Source organism: Panicum virgatum, chromosome 6N (assembly GCF_016808335.1).
Source record: "Panicum virgatum strain AP13 chromosome 6N, P.virgatum_v5, whole genome shotgun sequence".
NCBI lineage: Eukaryota > Viridiplantae > Streptophyta > Magnoliopsida > Poales > Poaceae > Panicum > Panicum virgatum.
This window is the reverse complement of record NC_053150.1, coordinates 26,120,059-26,145,984: the sequence shown is the minus strand read 5'-3', so window position 1 is coordinate 26,145,984 and position 25,926 is coordinate 26,120,059. Positions and strand designations below refer to the sequence as shown.

Genomic DNA, 25,926 nt, shown 5'->3' with positions numbered 1-25,926 from the left:
TGACTTGACGATGAGGTTGTGCACCGCGAGATCTTGCACATGCGACGAACAACCGAGACAATAGCCCTTCCACGTACCGACGATGCCAGACCACGCAGTTACGCCGTATAGACGTGAAGGCACGAACTGGGTGAACCGCAGTTCGGCGTTCTATAACTCCCTCAAGAATCGAAAGAACAAGTTTGTAAGCCTCTCAAGACTCACGTTAGAAGAACTCAAAGAGTTTGTATTTCTGAATTGGCAGCGAAAAAGTCCCCCCCCCCCCTCGTCATCTATTACATGGATAATATATTGCACTGGTGGAGTTTTCAGTTTTGGATAAAATAAATGAGAGCTTGCGGTGGGAAGTCGTAGCACTTCTTCTGCATGCTTGTAGGTATGTGACCAGCAACCTGGTTGTTGACAGGCTTCCTAACTCATGATTTTATTTGCTTTGCACATCCACGACTGATCTGCATGGTAGCTGAATGTTCCATCCTCTCTATGCACGTCCAGGCTCCTTATTCCTGCAATTAATATGTGGAGCATGGTAGAATTACTTCAAATATAAATATTAAATGATGTTTAGCTTAGCTTGCAACTGTCATGCTCCATTTGTAATTTAGACAAGTTTCAGCTCACTAGAAAGTAAACTGATCACTATAGTTTTGGAGGGCAGAAATCATCATCATCCCATGCACGCTCACATACTCCATCATTCCTAGGAACATTTAAACAAGTACTCAAAAGCATAGAATGATCCGAAATAATCTGATTGGTTAAGATAAGGTTAGTGTTCACCAGAGAAAGCATTTGCTGCTCAAGTTGTTTAGCTCTGCTCCTTGTACTTGGGCCCACTATTTCAGATGCACTTTTATTACGACGTGGAGAAGAGTGAGTACTAGGGATTTCCTCATCAGCCTCCCCCTCTTGAGAAGGAGTCGCCCTCGACTCAGGCTCACCAACAAATGACAACAAATCTTTGACATTGAATGTTGCACTCACATCGGAATATTCAGGGGGTAGCTCAATTTTGTAAGCATTATCATTTATCTTTTTGAGAACCTTGAATGGACCGTCACCCCTAGGGGATAACTTACTCTTGCGCTGGTGGGGAAATCGATCCTTGCGTAGAAGCAATCACACTAGGTCGCCGGCTTGGAATATAACTTTTTTCTTACCTTTGTTCACTTGCTTTGCATACTGTGCAGATTTCTTAATATTTCTCCTTGTGTCAGCATGTAGCTTCTTTGCAGCATCGAAGTTAACTTGTTCCTGTAATGGTAAAGGCAAAAGATCCATGGGTGTATGTGGCTTAAAACCATAAACAATTTCAAATGGACTAAAATTTGTTGTTGAGTGGACTGCCCTGTTATAAGCAAATTCAACATGTGGAAGGCAGTCTTCCCACATCTTTAGATTCTTTTTCAGCACAACATGCAACATTGTAGATAAGGTACGGTTGACAACTTTAGTTTGCCCATCAGTTTATGGGTGACAAGTGGTGGAAAATAATAACTTTGTGCCAAGTTTACCCCATAATGTCTTCCAAAAATAGCTTAGAAATTTTGTATCCCGGTATGAAACAATAGTCTTCGGCACTCCATGTAAACGAACTATCTCCCTGAAAAACAAGTTAGAAACATGTGAAGCATCATTGCTCTTATGACATGGAATAAAATGTGCCATCTCAGAGAAGCGATCAACAACAACAAAAATAGAATCCCTCCCCCTCTGAGACTGAGGTAACCCCAGAATAAAATCTATGGATATATCTTCCCAAGGTACATTTGGAATTGGTAATGGAGTATATAGACCATGGGGGTTAATGCGGGACTTAGCTTTCAAGCAGGTTATGCAGTGCTCAACATGTCTCTGTACATCACGTCTCATATGTGGCCAAAAGAAATGATCAGAAAGCATATCCAATGTCTTTTTTACACCAAAATGACTAGCTAACCCACCAGCATGTGCTTCCTGCAAAAGAACATTACGAATCGAGCAAGCTGGAATGCAGAGTTTGTTAGTCCGAAATAAGAATCCATCATGCACGTACAATTTATCCCATCCTTTTCCAGCAATGCAATTAGAGAAGGGTTCTTTAAAATCAGTGTCGCCAGCATAAAGTGTTTTGATTGATTCCAAACCAAGCACTTTTGAATCTAGTTGTGTAACCAAAGCACATCTTCTTGAGAAAGCATCTGAACAATATTATCTTTACCACACTTATGTTTTACAACATAGGGGAATGTTTCAATGAACTCAATCCATTTCACATGTCGACGGTTCAGTTTGCCTTGGCTTTTGAGATATTTCAAAGCTTCCTGATCAGAATGGCTTACAAATTCTTTAGGTAATAAATAATGTTGCCAAACTTCCAAAACTCGAACTAAAGCATAAAGCTCTTTGTCATAGATAGAGTAGTTCAGATGTGGACCATTTAACTTTTCAGAAAAGTAGGCAACAAGTTACCTTCTTGAAGTAGCACACCTCCTATGCCAATGCCACTTGCATCACATTCGATCTCAAAGGTCTTACAAAAATCTGGTAGTTGTAGTAGCGGTGCTTCACAAAGCTTTCTTTTCAGCTCATTGAAGGCTTGGTCTTGTTCATCTCTCCACTTGAATGGAACATCCTTCTTTGTGAGATTGTTAAGGGGTGCAGCAATGGTGCTGAAATCTTTAACAAATCGCCGGTAGAAATCTGCAAGATCATGAAAACTTAGAACTTGGCTCACATTTTCAGGTGTAGGCCAATACTTTATTGCTTTAATCTTCTCTTCATCAACCTGAATGCCATCTGTAGTCACAAAAAATCTAAGAAAAACAACACGATCTGTGCAAAAGGTGCACTTAGCAATATTTCCATACAATTTATCTGTTCTCAAAATAGCAAGGACTTGATGAATATGATCAAGATGTTCATTAAATGATTTATTATAGATCAGAATATCATCAAAATAAATAACCACAAATTTTCCAATGAAAGCTCGCAAAACATGATTCATTAAATGCATAAAAGTTAAAGGAGCATTCGTCAAACCAAATGGCATCACAAGCCATTCATATAAACCAAATTTAGTCTTGAGTGTTGTCTTCCATTCATCACCAATTTTCATGCGAATTTGGTGATAGCCGCTATGTAAGTCTATCTTGGTGAAAATAGTTGAGCCACTCAATTCATCTAACATGTCATCAAGCCTTGGAATGGGATGGCGATATCTAGCAGTTGTAGCATTGATAGCACGACAATCAACACACATGCGCCAAGACCCATCTTTCTTTAGGACCAAAAGAACTGGAATAGCACATGGTGATAGGGATTCACGAACATACCCTTTGTCCAAAAGCTCTTTTACCTATCGCTGAATTTCTTTTGTTTCTTCGGGATTGCTGTGGTAGGGTGGACGATTTGGAAGAGAAGCACCTGGTACCAAATCAATTTGGTGCTCAATGTCGTGAATGGGAGGAAGTGCAGCTAGCACCTCATCGGGAAAAATGTCCTCAAAGTCCTGTAATAAATCAAGAACAACACTAGGCAGTGATGGAGGTAAGCCGTTAGTTGAAAATAGGACCTCCTTGTGCAGGAGCACAAAGAATGTGGTTGTGGTGTTTCTCACTTCTCTCAAATCACTCTTGCTCACAAATAAACACTCATTTTGTTGTGGCACTCTTTTGTGTTCAGTGGCCTTGATGGAGAGGGATGGTTTAGGATTCTCTCCCTTGCTATTTTGTGTCTCACTCATTTTTCTTTTCTCACTCTTCTCTCTTTTCATACGAGCAATATCAGAAGCATGGATGTCTTCTGGAGACAATGGAACAAGAACCACCTTCTTCTCTTTATGAGCAAATGTATATTTGTTCGACCGACCAAAGTGCACAGAATCCACGTCAAACTGCAATGGACGACCAAGTAGTAAGTGGCATGCTTGCATAGGGACAATATCATAGTCCACCTCATCATGATAGTCACCAATTGAGAATGATAAGCGGACCATGGACGAAACCTTCACTGTTCCTGAATTATTCAACCATCGCATATGGTACAGGTGGGGATGGCGACGTGTTTGCAGTCCAAGTTTCTCAACAAGCAGGGTACTAACAATATTGTTGCAGCTCCCACCATCAATGATAAATCTGCACACCTGCCCTTTAACTTTGCACCGTGATTGGAACAAATTATGGCGTTGCCCTTGTTTAGCTGCAATTAATTGAGTAGAAAGAACTCGCCGAACCACTAAAGAATGATCCGCTGCTCTCAAATTATCTCTCTGAGTGGAATTTACAGTAGGCTCAAATGGACTACCATGTCGAGCAGAAATTGGAGCATCCAAATCATTCAAAGGAGCAAGCAAATCATCAAAATCAGCAGCAGTGATCTCCTCTGGATTCAGAGGAATAACAACGTGTGGTATGTCACCATGAGAAACATGTTGAAAAGATTGAATCGCCAAACAATTCAAGCCCAACTCATATTCACCATCCTCTGCTTGATACTCACAAGTTTCAAGATTCTCATCTACAGATGCTAGGATATTCTACTCAGTTTCCTCTTCACTCTAAGAGTCATAGGAACCATCAGCAAGTGCTATTATAGCAAGTCTATTGGGGTTGCAGCAGTAGAGGAGTTGGGCTTGCTTATTCCCATGACCACCACACTTAAAACACTCAATCTTACTTGTCTTCCTTTGGGTTGCAGCAGTAGAGGAGTTGGGCTGATTGGAGCTATTTGCTTTGCCTTTCGACTCTGATTGCTTTGTTTGACTTGAAACTGAACGAGATGTAAAAGGTGTGCGTGAGCCATAGCCTTGCTGTTGTTGGTTGCGCCATGGAGTAGTACTATTAGCAGTAGGAAATGTGACATGGCTCTTATTAGATTCAGCCAACTGTCATTCTGCTCTTTTAGCAATATGCACCAATTCATTAAGATCTGTGTAGCTAGTCATATCCACTTTGTTAGCAATTGGTTTATTTAGTCCAACCAAGAAGCGAGCCATTGTGGATTCCTCATCCTCAGTTATCCCTGTACGTAGAAGACACAATTCCATTTCTTGAAAATACTCATCAACACTGCGATCACCTTGCACAAGACGTTTCAGCCGCAAATGTAAGTCACGAGAATAATATGCTGGAACAAAACGACATCTCATTTCCCGCTTCATATCTTCCCAAGTGATACGATCATGTCCAACATGATGATATTCTGCACGAACTTGATTCCACAAAGTTATAGCATAACCTTTAAACTCAATTGCAGCAAGCTTTGCCTTCTTTTTAGCAGAGTAATCATACAAATCAAATATCTGATCAACCTTGGGCTCCCACTCATAGTAAGCATCGGCATTTTCCTTGCCATTAAAAGCAGGTATGGAAATTTTAACTCTGCTCAAACCATCTTCCTCGTGGCGGCGTTCAGGAACACCACGTCGCTGATCATGGTGGCCATCATGACCAGCAAACTGGTGGCCACCAAAAGCACCAAAGTGACCAAAGTTAGCACCTCCGCGGCCTTCATAATCACCGCGATAACCATGGTGATCTTCACAGTAGACATCATGATCATCAAAATCGCCATCGAAACCTGCAGCTCCTAGAACAGAGACACGCCGTGCACGGCCAAAAATTTGTGGCCTCATATTTGGTGCACCAAAGTTTCCAACACCAGCACCATGACCACGACCAGCACCACGTCCTCGTCCACCACCTCCAGTAGCTGCACGACGTGCAACCTCAGTTTGAAGATGAGCAGCCTCAGCCTCCAAGGCAGCAGGATCATCATCCTCAAAATGCTGTTCATCATCATGTTGGTTCTCCATGTTTGGTCCACGGCCTAAATTTTGCAGAAGTGTTTGTAGTTGTTGTGTCAATTGGTTCACTTGTGTACGCATTCCTGAAACTCCTCGGCCGAAATTGAACCATTTGGAGCTGCCATGTTAGGATAGAAAGAAAAAAAATATATGTTGAATATATGTAGAGTCACTCCCTCACCACTTACGAAACAAGTTCTTTGTTTCCCTGAAAGAGACAGAACCAGGCAGCAAGCAGTACTGGAAGAACGATTGTCTCAGTGACGGCGGTGTACAGCTCGCGGTTGCTTTTGTGTGGTGCTCGGTAGGGGCAAACTGAATGCACTGCAAGCTGAATGTAGGAATGCAAAATCGAATAATAATCCAGGAGAGCCACAAGCCTTAGTTGCTGAGTAGGAAATGAAAAAACAAGGACAGGAATGCAGAATGGAAGCAAAATGAACCGGAGGGCAATCTGCACCCAAGTAACTACAGCTCAATTCCCTTTCTCTTGGAAGAACTCTTATATCTTTTTTTTTGAACTTAATCTTTCACTTCTGTTCTTTTTATTTTCTTATTTTTTCTTCTGATCCCTTTGTTTTTTTTGGAACACCACTTAATACAATATCACAAAAACTATTAAGCATGTAAGAGTAGAACAACAACTGAAAACTCGGTGCAGATTGTGATGTTGGTATGGAAGCAATCAAGGGCGGGATGGGTGGGGTTTTTTTTTTCATTTTTTTTAGACAAAGGTATAGATAAAACAAGATTAAAATTCAGAATAACATGAAGGGAAGGAAGAGAAAAAAAGAGCAGCGGATGATCAGAGAATATGTAGCAAGGAAATTCAGCAACTAGGCAATACTCAAAGGATTGAAACTCGAGAATGCAAACCACAAAACAGCTGCAAAAAAAAGTCTATAGGTATTTTTAGGCCATTTGTGGACTGTAGGTATGAAAAAAATCTATCCTACAAGAAAGTAGAAAAATCCTACCGAGTAAATGTAGGCCAGATGATGCACGCACGTGTATAGATTACACGAGAGCAACTTTTGTGGCCCGATCTTTTCGAAGGATCCTCATACTAACTTGATAAATATCGCTGCGTGACCTGACGATGAGGCTGTGCACCACGAGATCTTGCACACGCGACGAACAACTGAGACAATCGCCCTTCCACGTCCTGACGATGGCAGACCACGCAATCACGCCGTATAGATGTGAAGGCACGAACTGGGTGAACCACAGTTCGGCGTTCTACAACTCCCTCAGGAATCGAAAGAACAAGTTTGTAAGCCTCTCAAGACTCACTTTAGAAGAACTCAACGAGTTTGTATTTCTGAATTGGCAGCCAAAAAGTCCCCCCCCCCCCCTCATCTATTACATGGATAATATATTGCACTAGTGGAGTTTTCAGTTTTGGATAAAATAAATGAGAGCTTGCAGTGGGAAGTCGTAGCACTCCTATTAATAGCCTTGCCTAATGGAACTCTTTGGATGGTTGGTGACCTTCTGCATGTTTGTACGTATGTGACCAGCAACCTGGTTGTTGACAGGCTTCCTAACTCATGATTTTATTTGCTTTTTACATCCACGACTGTTCTGCATGGTAGCTGAATGTTCCAACCTCTCTATGCACGTCGGCTCCTTATTCCTGCAATTAATATGTGGAGCATGGTAGAATTACTTCAAATATAAATATTAAATGATGTTTAGTTTAGCTTGCACCTGTCATGCTCCATTTGTAATTTTGATAAGTTTCAGCCCACTAAAAAGTAAACTGATCACTATTGTTTTGGAGGGCAGAAATCATCATCATCCCATGCACGCTCACATACCCCATCATTCCTAAGAACATTTAAACAAGTACTCAAAAGCATAGAATGATCCAAAATAATCTGATTGGTTAAGATAAGGTTAGTGTTCACCAGAGAATGAATTTGCTGCTCAAGTTGTTTAGCTCTGCTCCTTGTACTTGGGCCCACTATTTCAGATGCACTTTTATTAGGAGGTGGAGAAGAGTGAGTACTAGGGATGTCCTCATCAGGATAACAGAGCTCGGGCTCAATTCGGGGAGAAAAGATAAGCATAAAGGCTATGTGTGTCTTTTCATAGGGTTTTTGTTATTTTTCTAACTGTTTTATTCGGAATTCAGCTCAAGGTGTTACAAATAAGGGTAACGAAGGCTTCGTTCCAAATAGTAAAGGTAAAAATGCAAACTGAAAGAAAGTAGGGGTAAAATCACAATTGAGGTTCAAAGTAAGGGCAAGAACGCAATAATCCCTTTCTTGTGGTTGGTAGCCATATTATATAGTGCGTAGCGGCACCCAACACCCGGAGACACGGAGACACGCCGAGTCGGGTAGCGGCGCCGAGTACCCGGAAGTAACGGCGGAGTCACGGAGACACTCCGAGTCGGGTAGCGGCGCCCGGCACCCGGAAGTGCTGGCGGAGTCACGGAGACACGCCAAGTCGGGTAGCAGTGCCGAGTACTCGGAAGTGCTAGTGGAATCATGGAGACACTCCGAGTCGGGTAGCGGCGCCCGACACCCGGAAGTGCTGGCGGAGTCATGGAGACACGCCGAGTCGGGTAGCGGCGCCAAGTCCCCGGAGGTGCTGGCGGGATCACGGAGACACGCCGAGTCAGGTAGCGGCGTCCAACACCCGGAAGTGCTGGCGGAGTCACGAAGACACACCTGGTCGTGTAGCGGCGCCCAGCACCCGAAAGTGATGGCGGAGTCACGGATACACGCCGAGCAGCGCCCAGCCCCCGGAGGAGTTGGCGGGGTCACGGAGACACGCCGAGTCAGGTAGCGGCATCTGGCACCCGGATGTGTTGGCGGAGTCACGGAGACACGCTGAGTCAAGTAGCGGCGTCCAGCACCTGGAAGTGATAGCTGAGTCATGGAGACATGCCTAGTCGGTAGCGGCGCCCAGCACCCGGAAGTGCTGGCGGAGTCACGGAGACACGCCGAGTCAGTTATCGGCGTCTAGCACCCAGAAGTGCCGGAGGAGTCACGGAGGCACACCAAGTCAGGTAGCGACGTCCAGACCTAGAAGTGTTGGTGGGGTCACGGAGACATGCCGAGTCGGGTAGCGGCACCCGGCACCCGGAAGTGCTGGCGGAGTCACAGATACACGCAAAGTCGGGTAGTGGCGTCCAGTCCCCGTAGGTGCTGGCGGGGTCATGGAGACATGCCGAGTCATGTAGCTGCGTCCAGCACCCGAAAGTGCTGGCAGAAACACGGAGACACTCCGAGTCGGGTAGCGGCGCCCAGCACCCGGAAGTGCTGGCAGAGTCACGGAGACACGCCGAGTCAGGTAGCGGCGCACGGCACCCAAAAGTGCTGGTGGGGTCACGGAGACATGCCGAGCAGGTAGCGGCATCCAGCACCCGGAAGTGCTGGCGGAGTCACGGAGACACGCCGAGTCAAATAGCAGCGTCCAACACCCGGAAGTGCTCGCTGAGTCACGGAGACATGCCGAGTCGGGTAGCGGCACCCAGCACCCGGAAGTGCTGGGGGAGTCACGAAGGCACACCGAGTCAGGTATCGGCATCCAACACCCAAAAGTTCTGGCGGAGTCACGGAGAAACGCCAAGTCAGGTAGCGACGTCCAGCACCCGGAAGTGTTGGCGGGGTCACGGAGACACGGCGAGGCGGGTAGCGGTACCTGGCACCCGGAAGTGTTGGCGGAGTCACGGAGACACGCAGAGTCGGGTAGCGGCGCCCAGCCCCCGGAGGTCCTGGCGGGGTCACGGAGACACGCCGAGTCAGATAGTGGCGTCCAGCACCCGGAAGTGCTGGTGGAGTCACGGAGACACGCCGAGTCGGGTAGCTGCGCCCAGCACCCAGAAGTGCTAGCAGAGTCACAGAGTCATGCCGAATCGGGTAGCGGTGCCCAGCATCCGGAAGTGCTGGCGGAGTTACGGAGACACGCTGAGTCATGGAAACAATAGGTCGAGTACATAGTCGCGCACAGCCCATGAGCCTAGGAACCGAACGAGTTGTCGAAAGCATGCCAAGTAGTTGGTACTGTAGAGAACAATACAAGCATCATGTAGCATAATGTAAAATATTAAACAATCAAAGGTATTGGAACTGATCCGAAATATGAACGCTTTTGTGTCTTGCTCTGTCAGGTTATTCCTCAAGTAGTTAGCCTATTACGTTTAAGCACCTGGCCCTGTGCGACCTCAACTCATTGTGCTGAGAGCGGATCATTGGACACGTAATGAGATATAGTTGCAAGGGAGGCCGAGGTTTCACGGGTTAAGGCATGTGCTACATGAGTACTTTAGCAACCATTAAGAGAAAAGCAGTATATAAAGCAGTCGAACACATGCGAGAAAAGAGAGGGCGCACAGAGCGCACTAGCAAGGCGTAGCCTGACTGGCCATGTAGCGGGCGGACCGCAATGGCCGTCTAGCAGGCGTACCGCAAAGGCAATGGGGAACATGCATGGCATGGTCTGCAATAGTCACGGAGACTAGAGAATCTAGCCACAGAGGCTTGGAAATATTTAATGAATAAATATTTATAAAAACATGACTTAGCTTGATGGATGAACGAGCTGAAGTAGCTTATATGCTGAGCAGGCCATCGAAGTAGTCTGTGCTATCGCAGTGACCGAGCAGACGGTCGTCACAGTGGTCGGCGCGGTTGCCGTAGCCGGGGCAGGCTATCGAAGTAGTCGGCGAGGTCGCCATGGCCGAGCAGGCTGCCGTCAAAGTGGGCGGTGCAGTCGCCGTAGTCGATCGACCAGGCGGTCCAAGTAGTTGAAGTACTCGATGCGGTCATTGTGGCTGAGCAGACAGCCGGAGTAGTCGGCGCGTTCTCGCCGGGGCCGAGCAGGCGGCCGTAGTAGTCGGCGTGGCCGAGCACGCATTTGGTCCCATTAATAAGCATGCGAGATTTTATGGAAGGAATAAAGTAATCCTCATCACATGTTAGCGGATTGCAACTAAAACGGAATCCAAAGAAAAACGAAACCGAAGTAATGAAAGGGAAAGAGTGCTCCTTGTTGGCACGCACGTGGAGACCATGCCATAACTAGCTTGCTTGCCTTGCCTTGTTTTGATGTATGCACGTAGGAAGGCTTGTTTTGGCTTGTCTACTTGTGTAGGCCAATAACGATAGTTGCTGTCGGATTGTTATTCCGGCCATTCCACCAAGGGTGTACCCGGTGGTAGAGTTTTAAGACAGGGATCTCAGGACCAAGAGCTCGATGGTAATACGAAGACGTAGGGACTTAGACAGGTTCGGGCCGCAATGTGCGTAATACCCTACGTCCTGTATTTGGGGTTGTATTAGGGTTTGTGAAATGATGCGAAGAAGAAGAAATCTCCCTATGGGTCTGCCTACGCCTCCTTTATATAGACTAGTAGTCGTAGGGGTACAAGGAAGATATGCTCGGGTTGGTTTATAAAGAAGAAGGTCGGTTAAGATCCCTAGATATCCGAGTTTCTAGCTGGAACCTTCTATCCTGATCTACTAAAGATCCTTTCCGCATACAGCCGAGTCCCTGCACGCCGAGTAGTCATAGCCGAGTCACTGAGCAGGGTAGTCACCCGGGTACGGGGACCCCACTCGGCAGGGAGGTACATAGATCTACCTCCATCAAGCCCCTGAGCGCTGGAGAGCCGAATCGAACCTTGATGTACTAGACGAGGTCTTTCAGTGCTCTTTATAGATGTCCGTAGTTGTTGTAGATCTCGAACGGGATGCGCCCTTGGGCTCACCCATTGGGTGTAGCCCCTGAGCCTCGGAAGGTTTCAGAGAAGGGTTGCGAGGGTCAAAGAATTGATTCCTGACTCCTGATGATCTGAGCGCCCGAGCCCTCAGCAAGCCATCAACTCGTCTGGCTAGATTTTGACTCTAATCGAGTTTCAGGCCTTAATAAGCATTTTTGTAGTGCCAGCTCCCGGAAGATACTGGCCCCTAGTTGCCTAGAGGCAGCTAAGGCATATGGAACCACCTCGGTGCCCTGGCTCCGGAACCCTGGTAAAGTCACTGAGACACACTGAGTAGTATGTGGCGCCCAGTCCCCGAGCAGGGTCGCTGGGGAGACACGGAGATGCGCCGAGCAGTTACGGCATCCGGGCCCTGAGGCCCTAGCTAGGTCACTGAGACACGCCGGGTCATATGTGGCACCCAGCCCCCGAGCAGGGTCGCTGGCGGAGTCACGGAGACGAGCTGAGTAGTTACGGCGTCTGGACCCTGAGGCCCTGGCTAGGTCACTGAGACACACCCGGTCATATATGGCGCCCAGCCCCCAAGCAGGGTCGCTGGCTGAGTCACAAAGACTCGCCGAGTAGTTACGGCGTCCGGGCCCTGAGGCCCTGGCTGGATCACTGAGACACGCCGGGTCGTATATGGCGCCCAGCCCTCGAGTAGGGTCGCCGGCGGAGTCACGAGGACGCACCGAGTAGCTATGGCGTCAGGGCCCTGAGGCCCTGGCTGGGTCACTGAGACACGCCGGGTCGTATATGGCACCCAGCCCCCGAGCATGATCGCTGGCGGAGTCACAGAGACGCGCCGAGTAGTTACAGTGTCTGGGCCCTGAGGCCCTGGCTGGGTCACTGAGACACGCCGGGTCGTATATGGCGCCTAGCACCCGACCAGGGTCACTGGCGGAGTCACGAAGACGCGCCGAGTAGTTACGGCGTCCGGGCCCTGAGACCCTGGATGGGTCACTGAGACACGCCGGGTTGTTTCAAAAATATTCGGAGCATATTCCTATTGTGGTAAAAATCGAACCGTTATCTCCTGCACAGATCTGACGCGCCTAACAAGGGAGCAGTGCTCTCAAAGGCAACGGTAAAAAGAAAGTTACCATTCCTCCCGCTCCTTCCGCCGCAAGATTGCCTACCGAATCAGATCTGGCCATTGATTTCTAAGCGCCCACCCTATTCCCGATCGCTCCAGAGCCTTCCGCCGCCTTGCTGACTCGTCTCACTTCCAGAGCTCTCGGCTTCCTTGCTCCTCACGATTTCCACCCCTCTCCCGGGCCTCGCCGCCGTCGCCATGGCCGCCACACCTGCTGCATCCTCCTCGTCGACCTTGGGGAGTGCCGGAGTTGTTCCACCACCTTCCTCGTCGTGGCAGCAGTGCACGCTGCAGGAGAGCAACATACAGGACAAGGTGGAGCGCAGCGTCCTCCCAAAGAAGCAGATCTCCGGGTGGCGGTGCTATTTCGGGGAGTTCCTATCGGAGGACACGACCGAGACGGTAGTGTTCAAGTCCTTCTGTGAGAAGGGCTTCGCGCTGCCCGCGAGGCCTTCTTCCGCGGGCTACTTCACTTCTACGTGCTTGAGGTAATGCATCTCAAGCCCAACTCCATTGCTTAGATCACCATCTTCATCCACCTATGCGAGGGGTACTTGGCGATCGCCCCCCACTTCAATTTGTGGAGTGCTTTGTACCGCCTCAAGGGGCACCTGTCCAACGTTCACCTGAACATGGTGGGCGGGGCCGCCTTCTCGCTGTGCCAGGGGAGCGTCTACCCCGACTTCAAGCTCTGCGACACCAACAAGGGGTGGGCACGAGACTGGTTTGTGGTGTCGAACCCGGCGCCATGCCACCTGGTGCGCACCGTCCGCGCACCAAAATACAAGGTGTGCTGGGAGGAGCCGCCGTCCGTCGAGGATGGTGCAGGTGGAGCGCCTCCTCGAAGAGATTGCCGGGTTGACAGCCCGAAAGCTGACAGGGGCCGCGGTGACCCTCTCTTTCTGCAAGCGGCTAACGCAGCCGATACAGGAGAGGATCCTCCCAGCCTACGAGTACTGGGGTCGGGAGGACCCAACCCGGGGGAGAAACACAAGGTCTCCCGGGTAAAAGCTTCAAACCGGGTTGCCCGCATCATGGCGAGGCAGATCCGGGGCAAGGAATGCTTGAAAGTCCTCTGTCTGAAGCGGCCGACCAACGCCGTAAGTTTTCTTGAGTCTTTTGGGTTGTTTTCTTCATTTTCGAGTTGTTTTTCTCTGTTTTTGCTCTGTTTCTCCGACTGCACCCGTTGGGTTGTGATGCAACTCGGATCTTCTGTAGGCTAAGGTCTTAGAGTACTGGTCCCCCACTCCTCTGCCCGAGGGGGACCCTAGCAGCGAAATTACCACACCCGCCGAGCTGCGCCAGCCGACGGACGAGGACATGGAGTTCTCCTCCGACTCCTCCGTGGGGAGCGAGTCGGAGGTGGAAAGCACCGACACCTCGGGGCCACCGACCTCGGCTGCCCCGAGGAGGAAGGTGCACCGCATCGTGAAGAAGATCCCGCTGTCAAAGGCGGGTTTGACGGCGGCGTAGAGGTCGCTGAGAAGCTCTACCACCAAGGGTACGAGTAAGGTCCGGGGAGCATCAGCGCCCCCAGCTACTACTGTAGTGGGGTCGACATCGGCCAGCCCCCAAGCCAAGAAGGAGGCGACACCCCCGTGCTCTGGTTATGGGGCCCGGCCTACCGCACCGCTGAAGCTGAAGTTCGCGCTGCGTCGCAGCGGCGGGTAAGTTTCTTGGTCCTTGGCATAATTCTTGCTTGTATTTGCTTTGTTGGGGACGTGCCGAGTGCCTTGTATGTTGGTGCAGGAAGGCGTCACTCAGCGGCGCCAAGAGGAAGATGGAGGGGTAGTCCACAGAGGGCGGCTCCAATGATGCCGCAATGTTGACCTCACTGCGGGTGAGCCCGGTGAAGAGCCGTGCCCGCCGCGAGGATGAGAAGAAGGAGGAGGAGGAGGAGGCCAGCAACAGGGTCCCTCCCCCTCTCGAGGACATCAAGATGTAGGACCTGCCCCTAGACGAAGGGGCGGCACAGGCTGTGGAAGAGGCCAAGGAGGTCCCGGCCTTCGAGGTGGTGAGGACCCAGGCGGACTCCTCGGAGCGAGTCGGGGCTCTGCCGGCCGAGGAGGAGGAGGAAGCGAAGGATGAGGTTGAGGAGGGAGACGGAATGGTCTCAGGCAAGCTCGTTACATCCGCCAAACTCGCTCAATGTTTGGTCGAGGTAGGTCCACTTCCTCTCCTTGTGTTTAACCGACTTGTTATTGTAGACGTTGTCTTGTAATGCCAAGTTATTCTGCAGGCACTGGTGAAGCTGTCCGAGCAGGCCACCCAGGAGCTGGCCGAGGGGAGTGTCGCCATTGGCTGAGTGGTGGAGGCGCAGGGCCGCCGACTGGAGACCGAGAAGGTTGAGGCCGAGAAGGCTCTATGCAAGGAGAAGCGCGGTAAGGAGTCAAATTGCTGTCCGCTGAGTCCTTTTTGCATTATTTGTCTCTGACTTGTTTGTTGTTTAGAGCTGGAGGCCTGCACCAAAGCCAACGAGGAGCTGCACAAGCTCCGGGAGGCGGCCGAGGCCCGGGAGGCCACAATCGAAGACATGTTTTGCCTGGAGTGCCAAGCTCGACAAGGTATGATTCGGAAATCATACAACCGTTGGGTATGTTGTATTTTGGTCGCTTAGGTTGATGCAGCCGAGTGCTTTTCTGTAGAAGCAGAGGGTCAGGTGACCGAAGCCCGGGCAACGCTAGATCGCCTGAGCAGGCAGCTGAATGCTCTACTCGGGGAGTTCGAGCCCGAGGGCGTGGCCGCGACTGAGAGCCTATCGGAGAGGCTGGAAGCGTCCTGAGGCCGACTGGAGGCCGTTGTCAAGGGAGCAGCCAGGGATGCCGTGCAGCACACCTTGGGGCTAGTGAAATCCCATCTCTCGGAGGTGGATCTGGATCTGGTTGGTGATGACGTTCCTCCTAACTGCACCGAGGCGGACTGGGAGGCCAACTACGCTAGTGTCCTGGACATCGCCAAGCGCATCATGGCCGACTTGTAGGCCGCCGTCTCCAGGAATTTGTTTTGTTTATTGTTTGCATATTCTATGCTTCTATGGGTAGAAGCATCGTAGGTGCTCGATATTCCATGGGTTGCCCATGCCAGTGCCATCTTGCCTTTGTAAGCAGTAGGTTCCTGAAACCACTACTCGACTGACGATGAAGGGTCCTTCCCATGGGGAGGACAACTTGTGGGCGCCAGTTGTCGATTAGATTCATCGTAGAACTAGGTAGCGTCGGAGCTGCTGTTTGTATCTCGCGTGTTGTATGGAGGCCGTGAGGCGGTGCTCCTCTGCCGAGTCGATGTCGGTGCACCTCGGCTTTGTTTTCGTCGTAGTTCTGGATGCGCGGAGCACCAAAAGCTATGTCCAATGGCAAGGCTGCTTCAGAACTATACACCATGAAGAATGGCGAGTAGCCGGTAGCCCAGTTTTTGTGCATGCGGAGTCCCCAGACTACTTTGGGTAGTTCTTGGAGCCACTTTGCACTGTATTTTTCGATCGGATCGAAAATTCTGGCCTTGAGCCCCTGGAGGATCAAGCCATTGGTCCTTTTGACTTGGCCATTACACCTAGGATGCGCCACAGAGGCGTAGTAGATGTCGATGCAGCTCTCTTGGTAGTAGTCCCGGAACTCAGAGCCCCGTGAACAAGGTACCCAGGTCAGTAATGATCCGATTAGGCACTCCGAACCGAAGTGATATTTCTTCGATCAATTCGGCTGCCTTGGCTGCTATAGTGGCCGTTACGGGTTTGACTTCAATCCACTTCGTGAACTTGTCAATTGCCACGAATATGTTATTGTACCCGCCAACGGATATCTTGAGGGGTCCCACCGAGTCGAGTCCCCAACAGGCGAATGGCCAGGAAGGTGGTATGGTCCGTAGGGCCTGTGCCGGGACGTGTTGCTGCTTGGAGAAGAACTGGCACCCGGGGCATCGTCTGATGAAGCTCCGATTGTCGTCCAGGGCCATGGGCCAATAGAAGCCTGATCGGAAGGCTTTCCCCACGAGAGTGGAGGTGCCTGCGTGGTTGCCGCATATGCCCGAGTGGATATTGCTAAGGAGTCAAACTCCTTTATCTTATGAGATGCATTTTGTAACACCCGGTTTACAAAAGGACATAAACCGAGCAATCATATACGTGTCAGGATCAAGTCACATGTATATACAACAGAATGAACAGTATATCACAGCACATATCATGTAAAAAGATATAATAAAGTGAGTACGAATGTTATTTATTACATTAATGAAAAATGTCTGATACAGAGTATGCAGAAGCGTAAAAACATAAACGTAAACTCTCGTCAAAGCTGTGCACCACAGGGACGTCGACTGGGAGATGAATGCCTAGAAGTCCTCGTACTACTGGTAGCTCCGGGTGAAGTCCTCCGTGTCGCCGGGAACTGAGCAGCAGTAGGATATGCCCAAAGAGAACAAGAGGAAAAGACTAGAGTAGGAAAGTGTGAGTACACAACTTGTACTCAACAAGTATAACACAAACTATGAAGCTCTAAGGTTGGCTGACTCAACTGCATTAGCTTTTAATCTTGGCAAAATTTTATTAAAGCTAATTACTACAAATTGATGAGTTACCATACCCCAGTTACATAGTAATTAATCAGAATTAATTATGATACTACTGAGAACCAAACCAAACCACCCGGGGAACCCCCCTAATCAAAGGAAGATAACCCCACTAATCAAAAGGAGGATCTTGTCCTCTCATGACCGTGAGCACTGCTAGTATACCAGTTTTACACTCTGCAGAGGTTGCATATCTTTACCCACAAGTCGTGAGCTACGCTAGTTGTTCATCACACTTCCGTAGGTGAGACGACTAGCAAACTCACTACGAGGCCGTTACAAAGAATCTCGTTGGTAAGGAGTAACCGCGAGGGTTGGATCGGCGACTATGGAGCAGGTCTAGTGGGCGTCAAGACACAGAGCACAGATGAGACCACTCAGTATGAGGGCCATAGAAGCTTACCACCCCTGCCCCGCAGGTAAGTTACTCCAAACCAAAAAGACCTAATTAGTAAGCCAAGACCGTCCCATTCCAGTCTTGTGGTAGCGCTGTTGTCCCAGGTTGTCGCTCTATGAACCGGTCCTTATGGAGAGTGGCCAACCAAGCACTAAGCACCGTGCTGGCCCCCTAAACCATGTTTCTAGAAAAACCAATTTTTAACGAGACGTGAGCCACTCAAGCACAGATCACAAAGGGCCACTCTCAGAATTAAGTTGCATATACCATTAATCAAATTAATGAAAAAGGACCAAGTGTGTTATAGCGTGGCTTCTAGCACAACCAACCAATATGCAACCCAGGGGATATATATAAAGGATATAAAGTGGCTAGGAAAGTCCTTATAGGCATACAGTATTAAAATGCAGTATGAAATTGTATTTAAAGGTGATAGGTGTTGTTCATGTTATACTTGCCTTCCTCAAGTTGTTCCTGCTGCTCAAACTACTTAGAAGATGGTGGCTGCTCTGGGTACTGGTGCTCCTCCAAAGGATCAACGTCTACTCTTGATCGCAACGCCAAAACAAGTCCAGCACATACACATACATGCAAACAAGAGCAAACGCTAAGAAACAGTACAATAATATATAAAAACAGCAAACAAAACTAAGCTATCCAGGGACCTATCTGCGAGAAAAACTGAGCTACAGGGGGGTTCTAGGCAAAAACCAGGGACTTATACATAATTAAACCTTAGTTCTAAGGGCCAGCGCGTAAAAACGTAGAGTCTGGACTGCAGACCCCAAATATGAAAAGTTCAGGGGGCTCCATGCAAAAGTCAGGGCTGTTCTGCAATTATTATTGAACTAAGTGAACGGCGGGTTAATTTCTCAAAAGCTCAGGGTCACTTTAGAAAGATTGCCAGGCCGAAGGGGTATCTTTAGATCTGATCCGTTGGATCGAGATCTGAGGGCTCAGGTTTGATTGGATCGGGATCTAATCCTGCGCGTCCAAGACAGATCGTGTGGCTGAGGTCCAACACGCGTGATGGGGCGGCGGCGCTCGCCCGCTGGCAACAAATCCCGCCGGAGCTCGCTAATCCGGCATTCCCAGTGCCAAAACAGAGCGGTCTTGGGTCGGGGATGCTCCTCACGCCATGCGCGATCCTCTGGAGGCAACAGGGAGGCGGCTCGGGGCTCGGAGCAGGGACTTCAGGTGGTGCGGCGGTGCTGCAGCAGAGGTGCTCGTCGGAGCAGGGTGCTGGTGCCGTGCTGGGGTCAGTTCTGGGCGTGAAAAGACCGGAAACGAAGGTGCGGGTGTGTGCGAGGTCAGAACGCGGCACGGGCAGTGCTGAGCTGCGATGTAGAGCATCCGCCACGGCGGAGCTATGGCGGCGAGGCGCCGGCGTGTGGTTCCCGTCCCACTGAGGGGTCTATGGTCTAGAACATCTAGCGCAAAACAACCATAGCAGAGAGTGGAAGCTTACCGAGGCTAGGATTCGGACGGGGAGGTCGTGCAGGGTGGTCGGCAGCAAAGACCGGCGGCGAGGTCGACTCGGTGCTCGCGGGCAGGTCGACGCGGCGATGGTTTGGGCGTCTGGATCCCGCGGCTCGACTCGGGGCGGTGCTGCGGAGGTGCACGAGGGTCAGGGAGGTCCGGGGATCGCCGGAGGTGAGCAATTGCTCGGGAAACTATTTACCTACGGCGGCGGTTCCAGAGGCAATTTCGGCGCGGTAGTGGCGGAGACCGAGGGCAGCGGGCTCGGGGTCGATCCTGGGCCTGATGCGGAGCCGCTGCGCGGCTCTGGTAGGGCTAGGAGGCGGCGGTGCAGCGTGGCTGTGGCGGCGCAATCCTCTGCGCGGCGGAGCAAGGAGAGGCGGCGAGCTAGGGTTTGGTGGTGGTGGCTGCGGATGGGAGGAGTGCGTAGGGGGTCGCGGGGTGCGTTTAAAGGTGGGTGCCGGGGATCTCGGCGTGTGGGCCATTGGGCACGCGGCTGAGCGTCACTTCGAGGATCGCGGGCTCTGTTAGCGCGCTGGGGAAGAAGGAAGGGAGGTGATGACAGGCGGGCCCGGGCGGTCTGACTCAGAACAGGGCTGCACGAATGAGCGCGCGGGCGTGGGAACGGAGGCTGACGTGTGGGCCGTCCTTTGTCAGTGAGAGAGAGGGGACGTGCGGGGAAGAAGCGGGCTCAGCACTGCGATGCTTGACTGAGCCGATCGCTGGGCCGCGCGGGGGAAGACAGGCTGGGCCGAGCACTGAAGGAAAGAGGAGAAAGGTAGGCTGGGCTGCGGAGAGGGGAGAGGGGGAACTGGGCCTGGGTTTTGGGTTGGGTTTCTGGGTTGACGCCAGGGTAAAGGTAAGGTGGGCCATGGGCCGGTTGGGCTGGCACCTGGGTTTGGGTTTGATTGGGTTGCCTTTTTCCTTTCCTATTCTATTCCCTATTTCAAACCAAACTAAACCTATTTGAATTCAAATTTAAATTTGAATTCAAACCACACTCAATCAAATAAAACTTATGCACCAGCATTAATGCACAAACAAGTTTTCCCTAAAGTAAATTTTAATTACTTTATGAAGTAAAAATAAATTATAAATGCAAGGCTAAGTAAATTAAATCCTAGAAAATTGAATAAAGCCAATTAAATTTATTAATAAAGCTGAAATTTAAATTAGAGTGTTACACATTTGCACAGGGTTCCTGAGGACGTAGAGAGCCTGAAAAACTCGTATCCTATAACGACGTAGTTGTTTAAGCGACGTGCAAGCTTCTGGTGCTCCTTTCCTTTTGGATAGATTTTGTTGTTCTTGATGAAGTCGATAATGGGGGAGCACCAGTCGGTGTCGAGAGTTAGAACTTGTTCCCCTAGGGCCGAGACCCAGTCGGGCTTTGTAGGGGGTTCTTCCTCTATCTTGACTGTAGGAAGGTTGAGTGCTAGGATGAATACACCTGCAGGCACGAGGGCTCGCTTGGATCCAAGCTTAGACATGACTTCTACTGCAACATTGTCGTCCTTGGGGATGCGGTGGAACTCGAGATTGTAGAATTTGGCTTTGAGATTTCTGATCTCCCTATAGTAGGCGTCCATCTTCTCCTTAGTGCACTCCTAGTCTTTGTTGACTTTTGCTGTATGACGACTTTGGAGTCAACATAAGCCAACAAGCACTTTATCCCGAGCGTGATAGCGATCCGGGGACCGTGAATGAGGGCCTCGTACTCAGCAGCATTGTTTGTAACCTTGAAAAGCAACTGGAGTACGTGTTTGAGCTATTCACCTCTGGGGGAGATGAAAGGAACTCCAGTGCCAGCTCCGTCGAGGTTCAGGGCACCGTCGAAGTATATGATCCAGTGCTCAGGTCGTGTGTCGGGTGGAGAATCCTGGATCTCAGTCCATTCGGCGACGAAGTCGACCAGGGCCTGAGATTTGATCATAGAACATGAGGTAAACTCGATTGTGAAGGCACCGAGTTCTACTGACCATTTGACGACTCGGCCGTTGGCATCTCGGTTGTGGAGGATGTCGCCGAGTGGATAGGAGGATTCCACCTTGATCTTGTGAGCCTGGAAGTAGTGCTAAAGCTTTCTTGAGGTGATGAGGATAGGGTATAACGGCTTTTGCACCTGGGGGTAGCGCACTTTGGACTGGCCGAGTACTTCACTGATGAAGTAGATCGGTCGCTGCACCTTGTAGACATGACCAGGCTCGTCTCGTTTGATGACCAGGATGTGCTCACCATATTGGTGGTGGCGGCGATGTAGAGGAGGAGGACTTCCCCATCTTCAGGTGCTGTCAGAACAGGTGGCATGGCGAGAAAGTCCTTGAGCTCCTGGAATGCTTTGGAAGCTTTGTCATTCCACTCAAACTTGTCGGACTTCCGGAAAAGTTTAAAGAAGGGTAGACCTTTGTCGCCGAGTCGGCTATGAACCTACTCAAGGCGCCCATGCACCCAGTAAGCTTCATCAAGTCCTTTTTGCTCCTAGGAGGCTTCTTGTACCTGATGGCGTTGACCCTTGTGGGGTTGGCTTCGATGCCCCGGCTACTGACTATGAAGCCGAGTAGTTTTCCGGACGGGATACCGAACACACACTTGGTCGGGTTGAGTTTCCATTTGAATTTCCTAAGATTTTCAAATGTCTCGGAGATATCCATAATGAACTGGTCACTACATTTTGTCTTTATGATGACGTCGTTGACATAGGCCCCGGTGTTGCGCCCAATCTGCCCCTGGAGGCATCTCTGAGTGGCCTTTTGGTAGGTGGCGCCGGCATTCTTGAGGCCGAACGTCATGGTGTTGTAGCTGTAGGCCCCGAAGGGGGTGATCAAGGACGTCTTCTCTTGATCCGACTCCTTTAGGTCTATCTGGTCGTACCCTGAGTAACAATCAAGAAAAGAGAGCAGAACACACCCGGCCGTCAAGTCAACGACCTAGTCGATGCGTGGTACAGGAAAGGGGTCATTAGGGCAGTGTTTGTTGAGATCGGTATAGTCAACACACATTCTCCATTCACCGTTTTTCTTTTTTACAAGGACTGGGTTTGCCAGCCAATCTAGGTGCATGACTTCTCGGAAAAAACTAGGGGCAAGGAGCCGGGTTACTTCTACCCTAATAGCCTCCTTTCGATCCTGCGCGAAGCGGCGGAGCCGTTGCTTGACGGGTCTCGCCTTTGAGTCAAGGTCTAGGGAGTGCTCAGCCTCGTCCCTCGAAACCCCTAGCATGTCAGATAGCTTCCATGGGAAGATGTCCCAGTTGTCCCGAAGGAAGGAGGTGAGCGCGTTTTCCTATGCCGGGTCGAGGCTGGCCCCGATCACGGCGGTCTTGTGCGGCTCATCATCCCTGAGGACGATGGTCTTGGTCGCCATGGCTGGTGCGAGCTGCGACTCAGAAGTCGACTCCTTGGCGGGGATCTGCTGCTGGTCCGCCGGGAGGTTCTTTGCTGCCTGGGCAACAAGAACCGAGTTCCTGGATCGTTCCAGGGTGTCAGGGAGCTTGATGTTATGTGCTTCGCACGCGTATGATGTATGCAGATCTCCATAGACTGAGAGGACCCCCTTTGGAGCTGGCATCTTCTGGAGAAGATATGTGTGGTTGGGAATTGCCATGAATTTGGCGAGAGAGGGTCTTCCCAGGATGGCGTGGTAGGAGGTCTCGAACTCGGCGACCTCGAAGTTGACGTACTCGGTGCGGTAGTTGGTCTGAGTGCCGAAGGTGACCGGCAGGGTGACAAGGCCGACTGGGGTCGACCCGGCTCCAGGGATGAAGCGGTAGAAGGCCTGGTCGGATGGCACCAAGGTAGTCATGTCATATCCCATGCTCTCCAACATGCTGGCGAAGATGATATCGAGGGTGCTGCCACCGTCGACGAGTACTTTGGCCAGGCGGACCTGGCTGACCACCGAACTGACCACGAGGGGGTAAGCACCCAGCTTGGGCAGGTGGACCCAGTGGTCACGGCGGTCGAAGGTGATCGGCATCTCCGACCACCGCAGAGATTCAACCAGGTGTTTGAACACCAGGTTAACTTCGCGATCGTTCAGCTTCAGCTTGCGCCAGCATGATGGCTTGCTGGGGCCACCGAATATGAAGTTGACAGCCCTATATTCTTCCTAGAAGTTCCCTAGGGAATCTTCCCGGCACTCGTCATCGTCTCGCCTGGGCGAGTTGCGCCTCCGTGGGTGCGCCCGAGTGGTTCTGGAATCACTCGGCGTATCGCGGTCATCGCAGCGGGGTCGCTGGGGTCGTTGTCCTTGATGACACTGTTGGAGAGTGCTCGACACTCCCAGGTGGTGTGGTTCGCATCCTTGTGCCAAGGACAGTTGCCATCTCGGAGTCGATCCAGGTTTGCTTGGTTAAGGGTGGAGCGGAACTGGGACCTCTCGGCGACGGTGTTCTCGGGGCCATGCTTGCGGTCCCAGTTCTTGGATGACTCGGTGCGGTCGTGCTTCTTCCTGTGGTGAGGTGGGCGGTCGTCGCGTCGATGTTTTGAGTGGTTGTCCCGTTGAGAGGGACGCTCGGAGGAGTCATTCTTGGTCTTGTGCTGACGATGGGCTCGCTATGTGTCTTCCATGTCGGCGTGCTTGTTGACGACCGCCATGATGTCGCCGACGATTTTGGGGTTTCTCTCGAACATATTCCTCCACAGTTCGATGCTATGGAGGCCTTCATGGAAGTGGTGGATGACGTCCCTGTCATCAACTTCCGAAATGGTGTTACGGTTAGCGAAGTACCTCTTGATGTAGTCGCGGAGTGACTCGTCGGGTTGCTGGATGACACTGCCCAGATCCCATCTGGTTTTGGGACCCGGGCAAGATGCCTGGTAGTACTGGACGAAGGCGCTGCAGAGGTCTTGCCAGCTGTTGATGGAGCCGGCAGGGAGCGCCTCGAGCCAGTTGAGAGCATGGCGGCCCATCATGACCAGGAAGTAGGTGGCCATAATGTCGTTGTCTCTGTTCGCCGCTCAGACGGCGATGGAGTAGGTGCGTAGCCACATCTTGGGGTCCGACTCGCCATCGTACTTCTCGAAGCCGACTGGCTTGAAGGTGGCGAGCCACTGAATGGCCTGAAGCCGGTTGGAGAAGGCAGAGAAGCCATCGAGGTCGTTGCCGGGTTTGTAGTATCGAGGTGGTCGCCAGGGAGGGTTGTTGCCTATACGGCCGCGGTACTGGTGGTCATCGTCGGAGACACCATGTTCCTCGTCATACCAGCGACATCGCTCGCGGTCGGCGGCGTCACGTTCATGATGACGGTTGTTGATGCGTGGGCGCAAGTCCTGCTGGTTGAGCTCGAGGTGGAGGTCATTCTGGTTGACCTCCTCTTCATCGTCACGGGGTCGTGTCGAGTAAAGACTCAACTGGGCGCGATAGGCCGAGCTGTCCTTGCATATCTGCTGGGCCTATGTGGCGGCCATGTACAGACGAGCCCGAGCCTTGACGATCTCAGGGGTCTCCTGGAGACCCTCAAGTACCTGGAACACCGCGGCCAGGTTGGCTCAAGGCATGGCGAAGATGTCTTGGCCGTTGTAGTCGAGGACGAAGTCGGTGTCAAGGTTCCATGCCCGGAGCGGAGAACGGTTGTTCCTTGGATTGTGGCACTCGGCGTTCTCCATGTCTTGCTCTGACTGACGGATCACCGCCTCATTGCGTCTCCTATCGGTGCGGACGTTGTTGCGGCGTATGCGATCCGCCCGGGCTTGGTCACCTTCACCAAGTCGTGTGTCGGAGTCGTCGGAGACGACGAAGATCTGGCGCCACTCCGGCAGAAAACTCGAGATGAGATGACCATCACATTGGCAGCCTCAAGTTCGAAAAACTCGAGATGTGACGGATCTTGGGGTGGCCAGATCGGATCTGGCCCTGATGGCAGTGCTGCTGAGTCCGCGGAGGACTCGGTCAGGGTCGTCTTGGTGGCGAAGTGCATGTTCGCCAAGTTGAATGCACTCGGCGACGGATCTACCAACAGGATCTATCCGGGAGAATAGATCATCGGCAGATTCAGTAGGGCGATGGGTCACCCTGGTAGGCGTAGCAGTCACGTTGACGTTCTCGGATTCGGAAACCCGATATGTGACGGGGGTCGAGGAAATCAGATCGGATCTGACCCCGGCGAAGATGCTGCCCTCGAAGGTCGAGGGGCTGGACGTGGGGTTCCTAGGAACCCTGATCTCCAAGAACCTTCCGAAGGTGAAGGAGAAGCCGACGGTCGCCTCCATCTGGGCGGTGAAGCTTGCGGAGAAGATGACACCGGTGTTGGCTGCCATTGAACTCGACATATGAGCCCTGAGTCCCCTACCTAGCGCGCCAACTGTCGGGTTGTTATTCCGGCCAGGCCAACAGGGTTGTACCCAGCGGTAGAGTTTCAGGACCGGATCTCAGGACCAAAAGCTCGATGGTAACATGAAGACGCAAGGACTTAGACAGGTTCGGGCCGCAATGTGCATAATACCCTACATCCTGTGCTCGGGGTTGTATTAGGGTTTGTGGAATGATGCGAAGAGGAAGTCTTCCTATGGGTTTGCCTACGCCTCCTTTATATAGACTAGGAGTCGTAGGGGTACAAGGAAGATATGCTCTGGTTGTTTTACAAGGAAGAAGGTCGATTAAGATCCCTAGATATCCGGGTTTCTAGCTGGAACCTTCCATCCTGATCTACTAAAGATCCTTTCCGCGTATAGCCGAGTCCCTGCACGCCGAGTAGTTGTAACCGAGTCACCGAGCAGGGTAGTCACCTGGGTACGGGGACCCCACTCGGTAGGGAGGTACATAGATCTACCTCCGTCAGTTGCGATGGCCATATGCACCATGCGTGTAGCGGCGGGTGCTCGCCGAGCAAGAGGCTATAGAAGTAGTCAGCATGGTCGCCATAGCAGAGCAGTGTGTAGTCAAAGCAGTTGC

General features: G+C 51.0%; 2 protein-coding genes across 2 annotated transcripts; both read right to left on the bottom strand.

Annotated features, from left to right (window-relative positions):
- Positions 1-20,208: 20,208 nt before the first annotated feature.
- LOC120678029 lies at positions 20,209-20,625 on the bottom strand. Its single transcript, XM_039959194.1, has one exon. The coding sequence runs from the start codon at positions 20,623-20,625 to the stop codon at positions 20,209-20,211; it is 417 nt and encodes a 138-aa protein (XP_039815128.1).
- Positions 20,626-22,317: 1,692 nt separating this feature from the next.
- On the bottom strand, positions 22,318-23,010 carry LOC120678028. The gene has a single exon (XM_039959193.1). It carries the CDS (start codon positions 23,008-23,010, stop codon positions 22,318-22,320), a length of 693 nt encoding a protein of 230 aa, XP_039815127.1.
- Between the last annotated feature and the right edge of the window lie 2,916 nt (positions 23,011-25,926).

What these genes read in the sequence shown, in the direction of transcription:
- LOC120678028 (XM_039959193.1), bottom strand. Translation starts at nt 23,010, where the DNA reads ATGCCGATCACCTTCGACCGCCGTGACCACTGGGTCCACCTGCCCAAG.
- LOC120678029 (XM_039959194.1), bottom strand. Translation starts at nt 20,625, where the DNA reads ATGGACGCCTACTATAGGGAGATCAGAAATCTCAAAGCCAAATTCTAC.